This window comes from Coenobita brevimanus, chromosome 26, assembly GCF_032717465.1.
Source record: "Coenobita brevimanus isolate Jiangsu-jjx chromosome 26, ASM3271746v2, whole genome shotgun sequence".
Taxonomy (NCBI): Eukaryota; Metazoa; Arthropoda; class Malacostraca; order Decapoda; family Coenobitidae; genus Coenobita; species Coenobita brevimanus.
In genome coordinates, this window is record NC_136979.1 from 9,141,730 (window position 1) to 9,159,519 (window position 17,790).

At 40.6% G+C, this 17,790-nt stretch overlaps 1 protein-coding gene across 4 annotated transcripts in view; it reads left to right on the top strand.

The window, feature by feature from the left end:
• Serinc (serine incorporator TMS1) overlaps positions 1-17,790 on the top strand; it is a 116,254-nt gene that overhangs the window by 53,090 nt on the left and 45,374 nt on the right. For all 4 annotated transcript variants that reach the window (XM_080268153.1, XM_080268156.1, XM_080268154.1 and 1 more), the window contains 3 exons: positions 2,551-2,673; positions 13,770-13,901; positions 15,213-15,360. In XM_080268153.1, the coding sequence (XP_080124279.1) occupies positions 2,551-2,673; positions 13,770-13,901; positions 15,213-15,360 (403 nt within the window). The remainder of the gene's footprint in view (positions 1-2,550; positions 2,674-13,769; positions 13,902-15,212; positions 15,361-17,790) is intronic.

Below are 17,790 nucleotides of genomic sequence, written 5' to 3' on the forward strand. Positions count from 1 at the left end.
AACATTACATTTCAAATCAAATCAATGAGACGCACTCGCTCACTCACACAGAAGCTAAATACTTACGCCTAGGAAAAACACCTTAACTAAGCTCTTAAAACTACAAAATACACAAAAGAAATACCAGTTGATGAATACTTTGTATCACCACTAAGGTGGGAGTGCTGGGATTAACTGTACTAATGGAGCTTGGGGTGCTAGCTGACCTCTCCACTTCTGAGCACAGACCCTTTCTCCGTCACAGCAAACACAAGACTGAATTCAAATAATGCATAGGCAGGACGACAAGCCACCAAAAGAAGGCGTGGCTAACGGTTTATGCAAGCAGAGGCGAACGATAAAGAAACAATTGTATCGCTCAGTAACGCACTTAGTGGCGTGCATTAAATCGGTCACTTTTGAAAGTGACGAATGATTTGGAAAGTATACCCCGAAATGGAGAGAGAAACGGTTAACTGAGCGATACACAGTGAGTTTTCCACTAATAGTTCGTGGCTTCTCACAAAAAGGAAATGTCGCGAATTGATTCGTGACACAGGTAAACATCCTGATTCACTCTGAGGTTCTTGGGAAGTACAACAAGCTTCCCCAAACCCTTCCCTGAAAAACAACCCCATACTATGAGTGAATCAGGATGTTTAACTGTGCTTTCTACATACCGTGGGTCAAGTGGGTCACTACCTTTGCATGCTCCTCTGTTACAGGTAACACTAAACGTTGCCTCATCAGACCACAACACTGACAACCATTGCTCCTCACCCCAATTTAGATATTTATTAGCAAAGGCAAGCCTACGAATTCTCTGGCTGCTAGAGAGAAGAGGCTTTTTCACAGGCCTGTGACTTGTGTAACCAAGCTCATGCACCCTACGAGACACTGTTCTCACTGACACATCACCAAACACTTCTGGGTTGCTCTCCTTAATTTTCCTTGCACTCACACGAGGATTAAACTCCACTGCACGTTTTAAAACATTAACAGACCTTGGGGAAGTTTTCCTAGGCCTACCAGACCTCAGTTTCTTTGTGGGAACTTCACCACTGTTTTCCTCCCGAAACCGCGCACACCAACGACGCACTGTCGATCGTGCCACACCAACCAATTCACTAATTTCCTTTGTCTGGTGGCCTGCCTCCTTTAGAGCAATGATCTGGGATATGATTTCACTCGATAGTTCACGGGTAGGTGCCATAACAAAGTTTTGAAGGCCAAAACACTGCGGGACACTCGGTAAAAAATGGCGCAATTTGAGAGGGACACTCGGCGGAGTTCCTCTCTCTCAGGCAGCCCGTGGGCGACTGAGGCGGGAACCAACCAGCGCGTCAGAAGGCCCCAGGCTACCGTGACGTCATGCTCAGAGCTCAAACTTGTGGCTCAATTCTTACCCCCAAAAATGGGTGATTCTTTTTTGGCCATAAGTATTGCGCGCCCGGCGGACAACGCTGAATACCTCTGACGAGCACTGTAGAGCCGAGCTGAAAGCTCTGGTTAATGCGATAGGATGGAAATTGTGATGACGGATAATGGAGAGTCTACACTTCTGTATAGCATAAGTCATAAGCTGTAGGATAAGCTAATAAACTAAAGGTGTTCCAGGCAGGATAACATACAAGGCCTTTGATGCCAAATGACAAGAAAAAAGTAAAAACAAATGCAAGTACACAAACTTCACAAAGACACAATAGAGTCACATGAATTAAAAACTACAGCCAATTTAGGAAGCCCATTTCCACAGCATAGGAGGAGGTGTCCCCCTGTCATATATAAAAAGTGATGAGGAAATGTTGTAAGACCCATTTGCCCAAAACCAGGAGAGATACCAGTGGGCATTATCTCCAGGATTTGGGCACTTTGGAAGTGCCATACCATCAAGGGGACCAGTCTGTCAGTACAGCAAGGAGGGTCCCCCGATATGGAAGCTGACATAGAGTCTACTGCCTGAGACCGACTCTGATGCAAGTTGTTGTAGTTTTTCAGTGACGAGGCACAGAACAGTACAACTACATGTGGATAACCACTCTTTTTTCCCAGAGTATGTTCAGAACAAGAATTGTGCAGTTTTTCATATATACTGCCTGGGGTCTCAAACAGCAACTCTAAAGGAAATAATCTTGGACAGGAGATTACCTACAGTGATCATGGAAGGCTCTTGAGTCATGCTTAATTATCAAGAGCTCTGTGAAAGCTTATATGATGAAAGAGATCATTGTGCAAGATCATTGTACATGTAATAGATACCACCCACACAGAGACATTGGTGTCTGGCTGACTTTTCATCCCTCATGGCTGTCAGGAGCAAGGTATTGTTAAAGTGGGGAACATTAGGCTTAGTTTTTATCTTTTAGGTTACTTAAAGTAACCTCATCACAAATTTGAATGGCTAATTGTTTTTGAGAAAGTACAGTATGATGTATCTGACAAGACAGTTTTTATATAGAGAGAGACATATTAAGTAAATGGTATAGAAAGAATATTAAGTGATAGTAAGGAAAGATTGGAATCAGTAAGGAAAGATAGGAATCTAACTCAAGTTTTTGTTTTGTGTTTCAGTATGAGAGTTGTGCCCTGCATAAATTCTTCATCTCCTTCAACATGATATTGTGTGTCATTGTCAGCATCATCAGTATCCTGCCCAAGGTTCAGGAGTCACAGCCTCGCTCAGGACTCCTCCAGGTTTTGTATTTTTCATTACTGTTTCTGCTGTATTAACTTAAAATGTATCTGAATTGGTTGAGAGATTAGGACAGTTCCAGGAGAATGATGTAGAGAAATATGAAGAACAGACAAAAGTTTATGCCTGACTGGTTTCCTCTAAAGACACTTACAGGTGAAACTGGTCAGGAACCTATTTTTGTTCCTGTTTTTGTTTCTCTCCAGCACCTTTTACATCTTCATTTGTGAGGAATGGTTGAAGAATCTCAGGGAGGTGTTGCCTTTCCTGACATTGAGAGGGCTGTCCTTCCGTGCTAAGGGATCTTTGTAAGTGGCATATGTTAGGAGTCTGATGCTGTATGGTAGTGAGACTTGGACAGTAAAGAAAGAGTATAATCACAGGCTCAGATGTACAGAACTGACAGTGATTAAGTGGATGTGCATTGTGTTGTTGAATGCGAGGCCTGGGGTGACTAGGTTTACAATGGAAGAGTTTAGAAGAAGGATGGAATTGGAGTGAATTGGTGTTGAGATGAGGAGGGGTAGATTGAAATAGTTTGGGCTTGTGAAGAGGATGGGAGATGACAGTTGGGTGCAGAAAGTGAGAAATGTGAATGTTGAGGGTAGGGTTGTAAGAGACAGGGAAAAAGACCTGGGACGCGGTCATAGAGTGTGACCTCAAGGATAAGGGGCTGAATAGGGAGGCTGCCTGAAATCTAGCAGCATGGAGAGCTGGCATTAGGTGACCAAGACTGACTCATAAAAGCATACTGGAGCCTTTATAAATGAAACAAAATGAAATGACTATACGTCTTTGTGACCATTGTATACTTTTGTGTTTGGTCAGTTGTCAGTCCATTCACATTCATAGTGACCCCCTCAGTATGTGCAAGCTTCCTGGACACAGGTTTTCAGTGTACATATGAAAAAAATGGTACCAGAACTTCATGTACATCGCCCCAAGAAACGATGGCAGAGTTTCAGATTGCTTCGATCACTCTGTACTGATGTATGTTCAGTGAAAACAGTGAATATATGGTAAAACTTGTGCCTCCATTATGTCATATAAAATAAAATATATATATCACGCTAAGAATTATGTAAAATGAACAACATGACGTAGTGATATATTAGAAGTTAACACTCAGATATTTCTCCCGATTTGAATGAACGTGTAATGTATTACTCCGCGCACGGCGTGCAGCATAACCCCATGTTCCTGATGTATTTGCTTCCCAGGATTTCAAATACAGATGCCCTAGTTTTGAAGACCAGTTTAGTTAAAGCTCATGTGACTGCAATACACTACCTTATTTTCAAATGCTATGGTGATGATACAGCAACATTAAGGATGCACTAACAATGAAGTTTTTCTTAGTAATGATACCCTACCTGCGGTAGTAGCAAGACCATTTTGCCTTTTATTCCTTGTCTTCCCCTCGCTTATAATAATTTGTAACTTTGTTCCTAATTCATGGAAAGTTATTTCAAGTTGTAAGAAGATATGAGATTTTACCTTTTTCTCATACACTAGGCAGTGAAGAAGACCAAAGCATGAGTTTATACTCTTCCAGTGCAAAAAGCACATACTTTTTGCTCTATTTATTAATCTCTAGTGTCCGTCTTTTAAAATAAACTTCTGTTTCCTGCTTGACTGAAAATGCTGATTTGAAAGTTCTGAACTCATTTGTTTATGAACATCTGCATTTTCTTTCTCATGCTAGTTGTTAAGACACTGAGGATACTAGGCTATGACACAAGTTTGTCGTTCTCCAAGGAGCTCCGACTCTCGGCAAATTTTCGAGGTTTTCCTTATTTTTCATTCATTGATAGTCCTCTGGCTTATCTTAAAACTTAAGAGAATTTTCTTAATGAAAAACTGACCAGGTGCAGTGTAATAACTGCATATCTTTGAGTAAAAGCTGTTTCCTTCTGTGCATGTTGATCGAACCATTTAAAATAGCCTACTAACTTAGGCCACATTCCTGCTTTCTGTCGTTGTCCATGGAGACAACAAAAACGGAAATAAATGACTTTAAATTATTCCTTAGTACAGTAATCCCGCATTTTTTGCGGATTTTTTGTCTACGGTTTTGCCCTCTTGCGGATTTTCTTAGCATTAATAAGTTCATTTCATTAATTCAGGCTTTACTAATCTGCCAGAAGACCCGCCGACATGTCGTAAAAATACCCCCGCTAATACCAATACACCAGTCCTGTATGAGACAGCCCTAGCATGTACAGTAATCCCGCATGTTTCGCGGTAGTTACGTTCTTGTAACCCCCGCGAAAATTTAAATCCGCGAATACTCTATTAACAATTGAATCTTGCACTTGTGTCCACCATGCTGCCCATCACACAGTCCATGTCCATACTGATTGCGAGACAATTCGCCGTCAGACAATTCCCCATCAAAACATGGACGATTCCCCTTCAGAACAATTCGCACCCTGGACGATTCCCCGCCATTCTATAAATATACTAATCAATACTTTTATAAATATACTTATTATTAATTAATCAATACTTTAATAACTATATTTCAGGGGGATCCGGGATCCAACAAAGTCAATGTTCAGTAGCGTAGGTTCTGGATATTATTTATTAGTTGCACCTTTAGTCAATAATTAACTTTCTTCCTTGCTGTAGTCGCCTTTGAATTATATTCTAGCGTCACCCATAGCTATCTTCATTAATGAAGGCGAATTATCTTGTGTTTGTTGTGACTGCGAATTGTCCCGAAACCTCCATACTCATCCCGAAATACCTTCTTACGAGATTGAAAGCACATACTCCATTATGAAGGAAAAACGTAAACACCGTACTGTAATACACAATTATCTACACATTTATTCACAAAACAGTACAAAATGAAAAGATGCATTAACTGGTGATAGCAAACACTCGCACGGTCCCTTCTTAGCTTGTCCAGTAACACAATTTTCTCTGCTGTCATAACTTTTCTTGATCATTTTGTCACTTTGGAGTTCTTATTAATTGTATTATTAGCCTTTGGTGAGGCTGGCTTACGTCCTGGGGCCATGTGGAAAGCAAGTGGGAGGCAAGAGGCTCGTATCATAGTGCAGTTACAAGAACACCAAACACGTGAGGCAATCAGGCATGGACTGAAGAATGTGGGGCAGAGAGCAGTGTTGCCATATCCAAACAACGAAATTATGCTAGGGCAGTGAAAAAATTATGCTAGATTGAGCAAATTTGTTCCAAGTAAAACATGAATTATGCTAACTTGAAGCTAAATAATAAAATTCTATACATATTCATGCTACATATTAATTATGTACTGTTTACTATGAAAATATTAAAATGAACCTACATACAGTAAGAGGGTAAATATCGGTTTTCTGCCCATACTGCTTTTTCCCACGAAACTTACGTTTTTCTGATGGATTTTGATGTGATTCATTCGATTTTGAGCATCATTTCCATCGGAAATAACCAGATTTTGAGATATGACCCCCCCCATCCCCCTGCAACAATGGGGGAGCTTTGGGGAATCGGGGGTTATAGGGAGGGGGGGAAACACAGAAAATGGTCATTTCCGACTGAAATGAAGCTGAAAATCGAATGAATCATACCAAAATCCATCGGAAAAACCTAGGTTTCATGGGTAAAATACAAAGCTCAAACTTATCCTAACCAAACCTAACCGAACCAAACCGAACCTAACCTAAAACCTAACCTAACCTAAAACCTAACCTAACCTAAAACCTAACCTAACCTAAAACCTAACCTAACCTCATCCAACCCAAGCCCAAACTGAAAGTAACCAACTATTCAAACCTTACATCTTCACCTTATTCCTCTCTCTCTCTCTCTCTCTCTCTCTCTCTCTCTCCGATTTGTAGCTTTTATAAAATTATTCCAAAAATATTCCATTCCATTCTAAATTATACTAGAATGATTCTAAAACTTCTAATATGCTAAAAAATATTCCAGACTCGAAAATTTTATCAAAATTATGCTAAAAGAATAAAATTATGCTAGATATGGTAACACTGGCAGAGGGGCCGCGGGAAAGGGACAGAGGGTGGCGTGAGTTTACCGCGCTACAATTGGAAGTTGCGGGAATTTCAAATTTTTTGTTTTCTGTATATTCAAGGATATTTTAGTTGAACTTATTAATGCTAAGAAAATCCGCGAGAGGGCAAAACCGTAGACAAAAAATCCGCAAAAAATGCGGGATTACTCTATTCAATATGGACGGTGGGTGTTAGCGCCGAAGTGGTGACATGAAGAGGTGTATGGTATGTAGGAGGACTGTTGGGCCTTGATAGCAGGCTATGAAGCCTATGCCCAGAGTCGAACACAAAAAAAAAAAAAAAAAAAAAAAAAAAAAAAAAAAAATCCTTGAATATACAGAAAACAAAAAATTTGAAATTCCCGCAGCTTCCAATTGTAGCGCGGTAAACTCACGCCACCCTCTGTCCCTTTCCCGTGGCCCCTCTGCCAGTGTTACCATATCTAGCATAATTTTATTCTTTTAGCATAATTTTGATCAAATTTTCGAGTCTGGAATATTTTTTAGCATATTAGAAGTTTTAGAAGCATTCTAGCATAATATAGAATGGAATGGAATATTTTTGGAATAATTTTATAAAAGCTACAAATCAGAGAGAGAGAGAGAGAGAGGGAGAGACGAATAAGGTAAGAAGATGTTTGAATAGTTGGTTACTTTCAGTTTGGGCTTGGTTGGGTTGGATTAGGTTAGGTTAGGTTAGGTTAGGTTAGGTTGGATTAGGTTAGGTTAGGTTTTAGGTTAGGTTCGGTTTGGTTCGGTTAGGATAAGTTTGAGCTTTGTACTTTACCCATGAAACCTAGGTTTTTCTGATGGATTTTGGTATGATTCATTCGATTTTCAGCTTCATTTCAGTCGGAAATGACCATTTTCTGTGTTTCCCCCCCTCCCTATAACCCCCGATTCCCCAAAGATCCCCCATTGTTGCAGGGGGATGGGGGGGTCATATCTCAAAATCTGGTTATTTCTGACGGAAATGATGCTCAAAATCGAATGAATCACATCAAAATCCATCAGAAAAACTTAAGTTTCGTGGGAAAAAGCAGTAGGCTATGGGCAGAAAACCGATATTTACCCTCTTACTGTATGTAGGTTCATTTTAATATTTTCATAGTAAACAATACATAATTAATATGTTGCACGAATATGTATAGAATTTTATCATTTAGCTTCAAGTTAGCATAATTCATTTTTTACTTGGAACAAATTTGCTCAATCTAGCATAATTTTTTCATTGCCCTAGCATAATTTCGTTGTTTGGATATGGCAACACTGCTGTCTGTCCCGCATTCCTCAGTCCACGCCTGACTGCCTTACATGTCTGGTGTGCTTGTAACTGCACTATGATATGAGCCTCTTGCCTCCCACTTGCTTTCCACATGGCCCCAGGACGTAAGCCAGCCTCACCAAAGGCTAATAATACAATTAGTAAGAACTCCAAAGTGACAAAACGATCAAGAAAAGTTATGACCTTAGCAGAGAAAATTGTGTTACTGGACAAGCTAAGAAACGACCGTGGGAGTGTTTGCTATCACCAGTTAATGCATCTTTTTATTTTGTACTGTTTTGTGGATAAATGTGTAGATAATTGTGTATAACAGTACGGTGTTTACGTTTTTCCTTCATAATGGAGTATGTGCTTTCAATCTTGTAAGAAGGTATTTCGGGATGAGTATGGAGGTTTCGGGACAATTCGCAGTCACAACAAACACAAAACAATTCGCCTTCATTAATGAAGATAGCTATGGGTGACGCTAGAAAATAATTCAAAGGCAACTACAGCGAGGAAGAAACAAGTTAATTATTGACTAAAGGAGCAACTAATAAATAATATCCAGAACCTACGCTACTCAACATAGACTTTGCTGGATCCCCCTGAAATATAGTTATTAAAGTATTGATTAATTAATAATAAGTATATTGATAAAAGTATTGATTAGTATATTTATAGAATGGCGGGGAATCGTCCAGGGTGCGAATTGTTCTGAAGGGGAATCGTCCATGTTTTGACGGGGAATTGTCTGACGGCGAATTGTCTCGCAATCAGTATGGACATGGACTGTGTGATGGGCAGCATGGTGGACACAAGTGTAAGATTCAATTGTTAATAGAGTATTCGCGGAATTGACTTTTCGTGGGGGTTACAAGAACGTAACTACCGCGAAATATGCGGGATTACTGTATTGTAATGGAAATTATTTTATAAATAATAACAACTGATTTTGATCATTAAAGCTCCTTTCTTTTTAGTATTACGCTACAAAAAAATGATTTCATTTTACCATATTTGATATGAACTTCACAAGTTATTCCTGACTGTCTCTGAGCAATACTTCTGAAATTTCAATTTGTTCCGTTTAGGATTTTCTATGATCATAATTAACGAACTGCTTCCTACAGTTTTGAAATATACCGGTACTTTTTCATTTACTTATTGTTTCCTGTAACAGTTTTACATAACAGGTTTCACCTTATAAAGATATAAGGAAGAATATGTATATTATCAATGACCGAAAACTTTGGGATACTCTGCCGTCACTTCTTTGGCCGACTGTACACGGAAAAAGCATGCATACACAAACCCTGATCGTCGAAACTTGCATTGCAGTTATTTTTTTTCTCTCTTTTTATTCATTTTAACCTCTTCAGTGTGTCATGTGTTTGCATTGCCCCTACTCAACAGACTGCCTCCTGGAAGTATATATTTAGTCTTACTGGAGTCACAGAGGATTTTTAGTCCGCAAATTTGGGTCTCACTTTTCCTTTAAATTCTCTGTCACTTTGTGTCTCTTTACCTCTTTACAGGAGGCTGTGCCCAAGGGAAGCATGTCTGTAGTATAGTTGGGGTCTTAAAGGGTTGTCAGTGGGCAATTTGGAGTCAGACTGGGGGGTTGGTAAATACAGTACTTTTTAATGGATTATTGTTGTAGATCCCCGAGAGCACGGAGCCCTAGGTTAACGCTTTACCTACTTATCTTTACTTACATAGAGAGTAGGCCAACATGCTCTTCAATATAAGCTCTAACTGCCAGCACCAAACTACATGCACATTACACACTACACTTCCTACTCAAAATTCAAATGAAAAAATAAATAAATGGCATCTCAGTACAAAGCAATGGAGTCTGGGGGGGGGGGGCATCAAAGCCCCTACCACCCACTCCTCGGCCGATGACGACCAAGCGGGATGTGTGGAACCACTGTCAGACTTCATTTCTGCAACATTTGCAGCCATTCCTTGAACTTACTCATTGTTGAACACCTCACTTCCTCTAAACCCCACCTTCTCTTCCTGACTGAGAATCAGCTGTCGTGGCAACTGACAGCAAACCCTTTTCTGTATCCTCATACGTTCTCTGTGCTCATTTCAAAGCCAAAGGTGGTTGTTGTGTTTATGTATGCAACAACATACTGTGCTCTTGTGTTCCTGAACTTGAATCTTCTGAATTCTCTGCTCTCTGGCTTTGGCCTTCCTGTCATTTTCTGACTAAATATATCTTTGCTGTTTACTTAACCCCTTATTCTACCGGCAATGAAAAATTCTTCGACTATCTTACTCCTGCGATGGACCACATCCCATCCATTTCTCCTTTCTCTGAAATGTCCATTTTAGGAGATTTCATTGTTCACCACCACCTTTGGCTCTCTTCTCCTCTTGCTGATCCACCTGGTGAACAAGTCTATATTTTTTCAATCCATAATGACCTAGAGCACCATATACAACACCCTGTCCATATCCTTGACCACCTTGGAGAGAGTTCCAACATACTTGACCTCTTACAACCTGCTTGTGCCGTTAATCTTTGCTCTCTGTTGGGCTCCTCTGATCACAACTTTATCACCTTAACCTGTTGTACCACTCCAGTAAGGCCTTTGGACTCTCCCAAGAAGTGGCTGCTTTGGCATTTTGGAGCTGCTGACTCGGAAGCCCTCAAGCAATACTTCTTTGATTTTCCCTGGAATGATTGCTTGGCTGAGAGCCTTCTGAGTGTGCCTTGTGCGTTATGGAGGTTATTGTCTTGGGCGTGGAAGCATACATTTCTTTCTTATGTCCTGTTACTAATGGAAAAAAAAAAAAACTTGGATTTATCTCGCTTGTTCTAATGCTGTCCATAACAAGAAGGCCTACAAAAGGTACCATAGCCAGCCCAACCCTGAATCTCATCTGCTTTATGTTTCTGCCCAGAATCATGCTAGGTCTGTTCTTCCCTCTGCAAAAAATACTTTCTATCTCTCTTTCTATCTATTGCCAGACACCTTAATCTCTTAAGGGGTGGCCACAAACATATCTCCTCCATATCGCCCTTTCCCCCGCCATTTCACTGCCCTGCTCCCAGCTCACACCCTGCACTCTCATTTATCTCTCCACTCCATCCCTCCATCTCATCCTTGGCCTCCCCCTCCACTTCACTCACATACACTCTCCTTGTCAGTCTCTCGTTCTCCATCCTCCCCACATGGCCAGACCACCTGTGTTTCTCCTAATGCTTCCTATCACATTCACCTCCACACCACAATGCTCCTTCACTCCCTCATTTGTCAGTTTGTCTCTCCGTGTGACTCCACATGCTCCTCTCAGAAAACTCAATTTCCACTGCTCTCACTCTTGACTTGTGCCCCTACAACAAGGTCCAAGCTTCACCTTCATATGTTTGAGTTGGTATCACAATACTTTCATGCAATAACTTTTTTACTTCCATGCTCACTTCCCTGTTTCTTATCACTACTTTCAAAGAACCAGCAACCTTTCATCCTTTTTGTATCTTTTCAAGCACTTCACCCTCAAAACTTCAGTCCTTACTCATCACACTACCCAAGTACTTAAATACACTCGCATTTTCCATTTCCTCCCATCCAGCCTCACTGTACATTCAGCAACTTCATTTCTCTCGAAGACCATAACTTTACTCTTCCCTGCATTCACATTTAGATTCCGTTTCTTACTCACACTCCCAAACTCATTCACCAAGCCTTGCAGCTCCCCTTCGTCTTCACTTATCAACACAGTATCATCTGCAAACATCTGTGCAGGGAGTTTCCATACACTGCCCTCTCTCATTAGGGCCGCTTCAACATCCGCTGCCCTATCTTGTATCTCTATTATAACCTCATCCATATAAAGATTGAACATCCATGGAGAGATGACACATCCCTGTTTCAATTCAATCTTCATATAGAAAAATTCACATATTTTACTGTCCACACTCAATGCAGCTGTATCACCCTATACATACTCTTCACGGCATTCAACAACTTCCCATTTACTCCAGATATTCTTAATACTTTCTACAATTCTTGTCTGTCCACCCTGTCATATGCTTTCTCCAAATCCATGAAGGCTATATGCAATTTCTTTCCCTTCTCTAGAAACTTTTCCACTAAAGACCTAAGAATGAATATCTGATCTGCACAACCTCTTCCCTTCCTAAAACCTCCCTGTTCTTCAGATAATTCCTCTGTTATTTCTCTGACATTGTCAGTAAGTATCCTACCATATACTTTCCTGTTACAGTACACTAAGATCAATGCCCCTGTGATTACCACGCACATCTTTTTCCCCTTTTCCTTTGTACAGGGGAATAATTATACCTGACTTCCAATCCTCCGGGACTTTGCCTTCCTCCCAGGCCAATCTGCATATCTTCCACATCCATTCCACTACTATCTCTACCCCATGCTTCAGCATCTCACCAAACACTCCATCAATTCCTGGGGCTTTCCCCATTTTGACTTTCTTCATTGCTTCCACAACTTCCATCCTACTGATTTCTTCCTGTCTTCTCACATCCCCTCTTCTCCCAGCCATTCCCCAGCCACTCATACTAGCATTACTTTCATTTTCTACGTTCAACAGTTCCTTAAAGTGTGGTTCACTTGATGGGTAAAGAAAACATTATACATGTTCCTCCACATTCACCTCTTTGACAGTTAGTCTATCGACTGTCAAATTTAAACAAGGTGTCATGTCCTAGTCATGCACTCATCTGTGCAAAACTCATTCAGCTAACCTATACCTCTGTTTCTCACTCATTTACTATATCAGTCCACATTCTGCTTGGGCTACCATGTTTCCTCTCACCTTCAAATTCACTCAGATATGCCAGTTTCACAGTATCCAAGCACACACTCTTTGACTCCCTTGTCAACAGACTTCTGTACTCTGCGTCTTTCATAAGTCACACTATTCCTTATCCTGTCCACTCTCCACTCTCCACATGCATTCTTCAGCTGCTCTTACTCATGACTTTTTTCATGCCACACCATAGTCTCATACCCGGAGAATTGACCGTAACTGAAGGATATATATATAATTTAGGTTGTGCAGGATTGGATGATGGATGGATGGAATTATTTATTTGTATTTTAATCACAGTGAAGCCCACAAATGTACATGAAATATATATCCTGTCATAAATGATAAATAGAAGGCAGTTTTAGGGAACTGGTGTTTAGTGAAATATTTTTTCTGGTATAGATGATGATATTCGTTCTGTAAATAGCGCCTTATAAATGGCTGAGGCAGTGTGCAGTTGTGCATCTCAAGCAAATGGTAATATTAAGTGCATTTTCTTTTTCAGTCACATTAAACATGAAAATGATTTGTTGATAGGTTAGCAGTATTGCATAATGATCTTGGTAAAGGTGTGTAATTGTGTGGAAGTGGATATGCAGCATTTAGCATTTACCAGTATTGTCCAAGATGCAGGTGGATGTTTATTTATTTATTTATTTATTTATTTTTTTAATATATGGGGAAAAATATTTTGCATTCTCTGTCATACTTTACTTGATAGGATTTGTGTCAAGGTATACTACTTTATTGTTCAAGTAGCTGAGAAAAGAGCACTTGATACAACTTAAAATTTCTGAAAGCTTGAGTGGTGAGTGAGAGAGCATAGCTCATTTCACTGGGCATGCTGTTAATTATTTTCCCATGTTATGTTTCCCATTCCTTGCTTTGGAGCCAACCTCACCCTGTCCTTAGGTGAGAAAATGAGGTCAGAATAATGATGGTGGTGAAAGCCTAATTAATTTATAGTTTTGTTGATTTAGTATGTTATTATTGTGTTCCCTTAACAGGCATCTGTGATCACACTGTACACAATGTACCTGACATGGTCGGCTATGACCAATGCCCCCGACCACCAGTGCAAGCCAGACTGGGACTCTGTCATCAGTGGGGGTGGAGCTTCACCAACTGACAAACCTCCGGTAATTTCATGCACATACTTCTTTTTACATACCTTTATACCCTTCACAGCTGTGAAAAGCACAACCTTTCATTTTATTTTTTGATCATGTTTCTGTAGTTTTGTGGTAGGTAGGGGCACTCACCATCCACTCACTCTATGTAGTGCTGCTTTGGGTGTCTACCCTGTCCTCTCTTCCTTCCTTCCTCTTTTGTCTTTTTCTTCTTCATTCTTTTCCCCTCCTTCTGCCTATGTGTGACTTTACACTCCCCCATCTAAATTTCTTTCCTTCATTCTTTCCTCTTCCTTTTGCCTATAGGTTACTTTGCACTGAGTGACTAACCAAATGGTTTTCTGTATACCAGGAAACCATTTACTACGCTGGGTGGTAACCATATAACCAAATCTTGGTACCTGGTGGTTTAGTGAGTAATTAAGGTGCTGCAGTTGGATTCAGCCATGTAGGTTTATATCCAAGGGATGGTTGGGGCTTATTGCTCACATAATGCCACCATGGGATGAATGGAGCTGGTCATTCTGACCTTAAATGTCGTGACCAACTAGCCTAGCCCCGGGCTTCTACGCTCCTCATGGGGCAACATAGGATTGGATGATAGATGGATGGATGGATGTTTCTTTCTGTAGTCTAATTATGAAAATATAATAACCTTTACTTGAAGTGTCCTCTTCCCTCTTGTACTAGGCATAGGGATTGGGTTCTTCTTTTGTCAAGAACATACTGTACATTACAAGCAGCCTTATACATTATGCTGAACGGGAGGAGGGAAACTAATTGATACCATTACTTGTGTAGGTGGTAGCATCCATCATCCACTCTTGAGGTAGTGCTTCCTATGTCTTCCTTCACCATTACCATTCTTGTTCTGTATTTGCCCTTCTCTCTTCCTGTTTCTCCCCCGTCACTTTTTATTAGTCTTCTTTCCTTTTTAGTTGGCTTTACATTGAGTGACAAGTCTAATGGTTTTCCGTAAGTCAAGGAAACCATTTACAGTGCTGGGTGGCAACATATAACCAGCCCATACATGTTCCGTACATGCCAACAAGTGGGTTGGTGGAGGGTTAGTGCCTCTCTCCATAACACATCTAACTCAGAGACAAATGACCACTCCATACAGGATTATGTTCTCTGGCTATAGATCGATAGATAGTTGTGTATATGTTAATTCATTTCCAATAGTGGTTGAAGAGACGCATTCGATTGTACTACCCCTTGTGATCATAGGATAGTTAGTAAATAATGATAAAAGTTTGATAGAGAACCATTTATATTTTTCGTCACATGTGTTATTGAGGCTAATCTTGTATATTACAGAGTGAGCAGCCAGCCTTTGATGGTGAGAGTATTGCATCACTTATCATTTGGTTCCTGTGTGTCCTGTATTCCTCCATGCGCACCGCCTCAAATTCTCAGGCCTCACGTCTCACCATGTCTGATAAAGTTCTCCTCAAGGATGACTCAAGTAAGGAACTAATACCAGTGACAGTTTGCCATATGTCATTAGCACTATTTTCATCAGCACCCAACTTGAATGTCTGGCATTTTTTTTATTTATTTATTTTTTTTTTTTCAGTATTGTACTTCCATTACCCTCTTCAGACAGGGAGTGTCTTTCTTAAGTTATTCTTGATATCCCCCTATGATTTTGTTCACCACAGGTGAGACTTTAAACTTGAGGGGTTAGTTACAGCTTTCATTAAACCCTTCCATATTTTGATGGGTACATAAGCTGAGGGACTTGTCTGGATATAAAAAGAATGGAATAGAAAAAAGTATTGAAGGGATTGAAGGTTTTTTTTTTTTCATTTTAAGGAAAGAAGAGGTTAGTCTTCCTTTTCAGCATGATTTTCTTGTTCTCTCCTGATCTTTATTACAGTATGTTGTAGGAAAATGCATGAACAAAGGGTGTTCCAAAATTTAGAATTTTTTGCTTGGTGAATGCACACATGTTAATTGAGTTCCATTTCATGACCAATGACTTCAAGCAAAATATGAGCACAACTGCCTGTTGTTATCCCACCTGGAAGGTGTGCATGTTTTGTCCCTTATGGGAAATTATTCTTTTTCTGGCTAACGTCACAGGCTGTCACGAATCTGAGTTCTTACACAAGAGAGGCGATGGAATGAATGGCATTGGACATCCTGAAACAATGGTCATAAGTAGAAGACTGGGTTGCCAGCCCCTGCTTTGATACTACCACAAGCAATGCGGGTGTTCACAGCAGAGCATGCACCGTCATCCAGAAAGCCAGTTGGATACCACATCTCTTCATGGCATGCCACCACCACATCAACAAGCTTATTGCTGGGGTCTTTGACGTGTTCTTCTCGTCCTCTGGCCTGGAAATCCCCGTGTTTGGCCGGCTCAAGGATGGCTGGGATTTCATCCATCAGCAGATTTTCAAACCATACGAGTACAAAGCTCAGGCCATTCGTTCTGATCCACAACCCTTAGATCAATGGATCTCAAAGCACTTCATAGTCACCAAACTCCAGGGGGGCCACAGCCACAATGACTACAGGGAATATCTCGAACTTGCACTGTGCTTCCCGGTTTATCCATTCCCTGAACCAAGGAAGCGCTCTGACAGCAGCTTCTGCTGTCCAGGAGCATACAGCAAGGCCAGATGGATGGGGCGGGGGATCTACTCGCTGAAGATATACCTATTCCAGGACCAGTTTCCTGTCACCCCTCACGACGAACGAGCCCTGAAGTGGATAAATGTCTTCTCGGTCATGGTGTACCTCTGAGCTTGGTATTTGTTGCCAGTTTGAATCAGTGCATCCACAAATGATCTTCTCTCAAGACACTACAAGAACCAGGTCAGTGAAGAAGTGGGTAGCACAGTGCTCAAAAAACCTCAGAACAATGGCTGGTACCTGAGTGAGGGTCTTGCAGGCTTTGGCTTTTTCTCGAACCTCATGCTTGAGGACAAAAAAGCTCAGAAGCTCCTCATTCTTCACTAGAAGCCTCCTTGAAAGGTGAGGAGAAGGCAGGTGGATCCCTGAGTGTTGAAAGACCCCACTGACTTGACGATTGCTCATTTCGTCATTAACCAAACACAAAACTAATTCAGGTACCGGTATTTGAAGATGGAAGTTCCCAGGGAGCTCGAGACATTGAGGAGCACTGCAGCCAGGTCATGATAGTCAGCATAGTCAGTGACTGCACTGAACGTGGAGTCAAGCTGGCAACTGACTTAATGAGAAGCTCATGAGGAGTGAGGAGGAGAGACAGATGGTCCTCCAAATCATCAGCAACCACAGGAAGGAGATTCCACAACTGTGGAAGTCCGTATATGTCTAGTCATCATTTGTCTTGCTGTGAGTCTTAAGGTGTCTGGACAGTATTCCCGAGAGGACAATATCCCCCTACGCATAATATCCCCTGAGGAGAATTTTGACTCCATTTTTTTCTGCACTCTAGCTCCATGCCCCTGCTGGTTACATGTTGCAGCTCATTTAGATAGGTTAAGTTAGGTTAGGTTAGGTATATAAATATGTAGTGTATGTACTGTACATATATATACGTAAATATATACAGTATATATATATATACGGTATATATATATATATATATATATATATATATATGTATGTGTGTGTGTGTGTGTGTGTGTGTGTGTGTATACATATATATGTATGTGTATATATATATACAGGTAAGCCCTTAATTCACGTGAGAGTTACGTTCCCAGACCCTTCGCATATGTGGTAAATTCATGTATATGTTCTGCCCATGTGTGCATGTAATTACGCATGTGTATTAAGTGTATTACATCTGAATAATACTGTTTATGCACTATATACACCTAATGAACTAGCATAAAGTAAGAAAAACAACAATAATGTAAGAAATTTACCACTGAAAGCTGAGAAGCACAGGTACAGG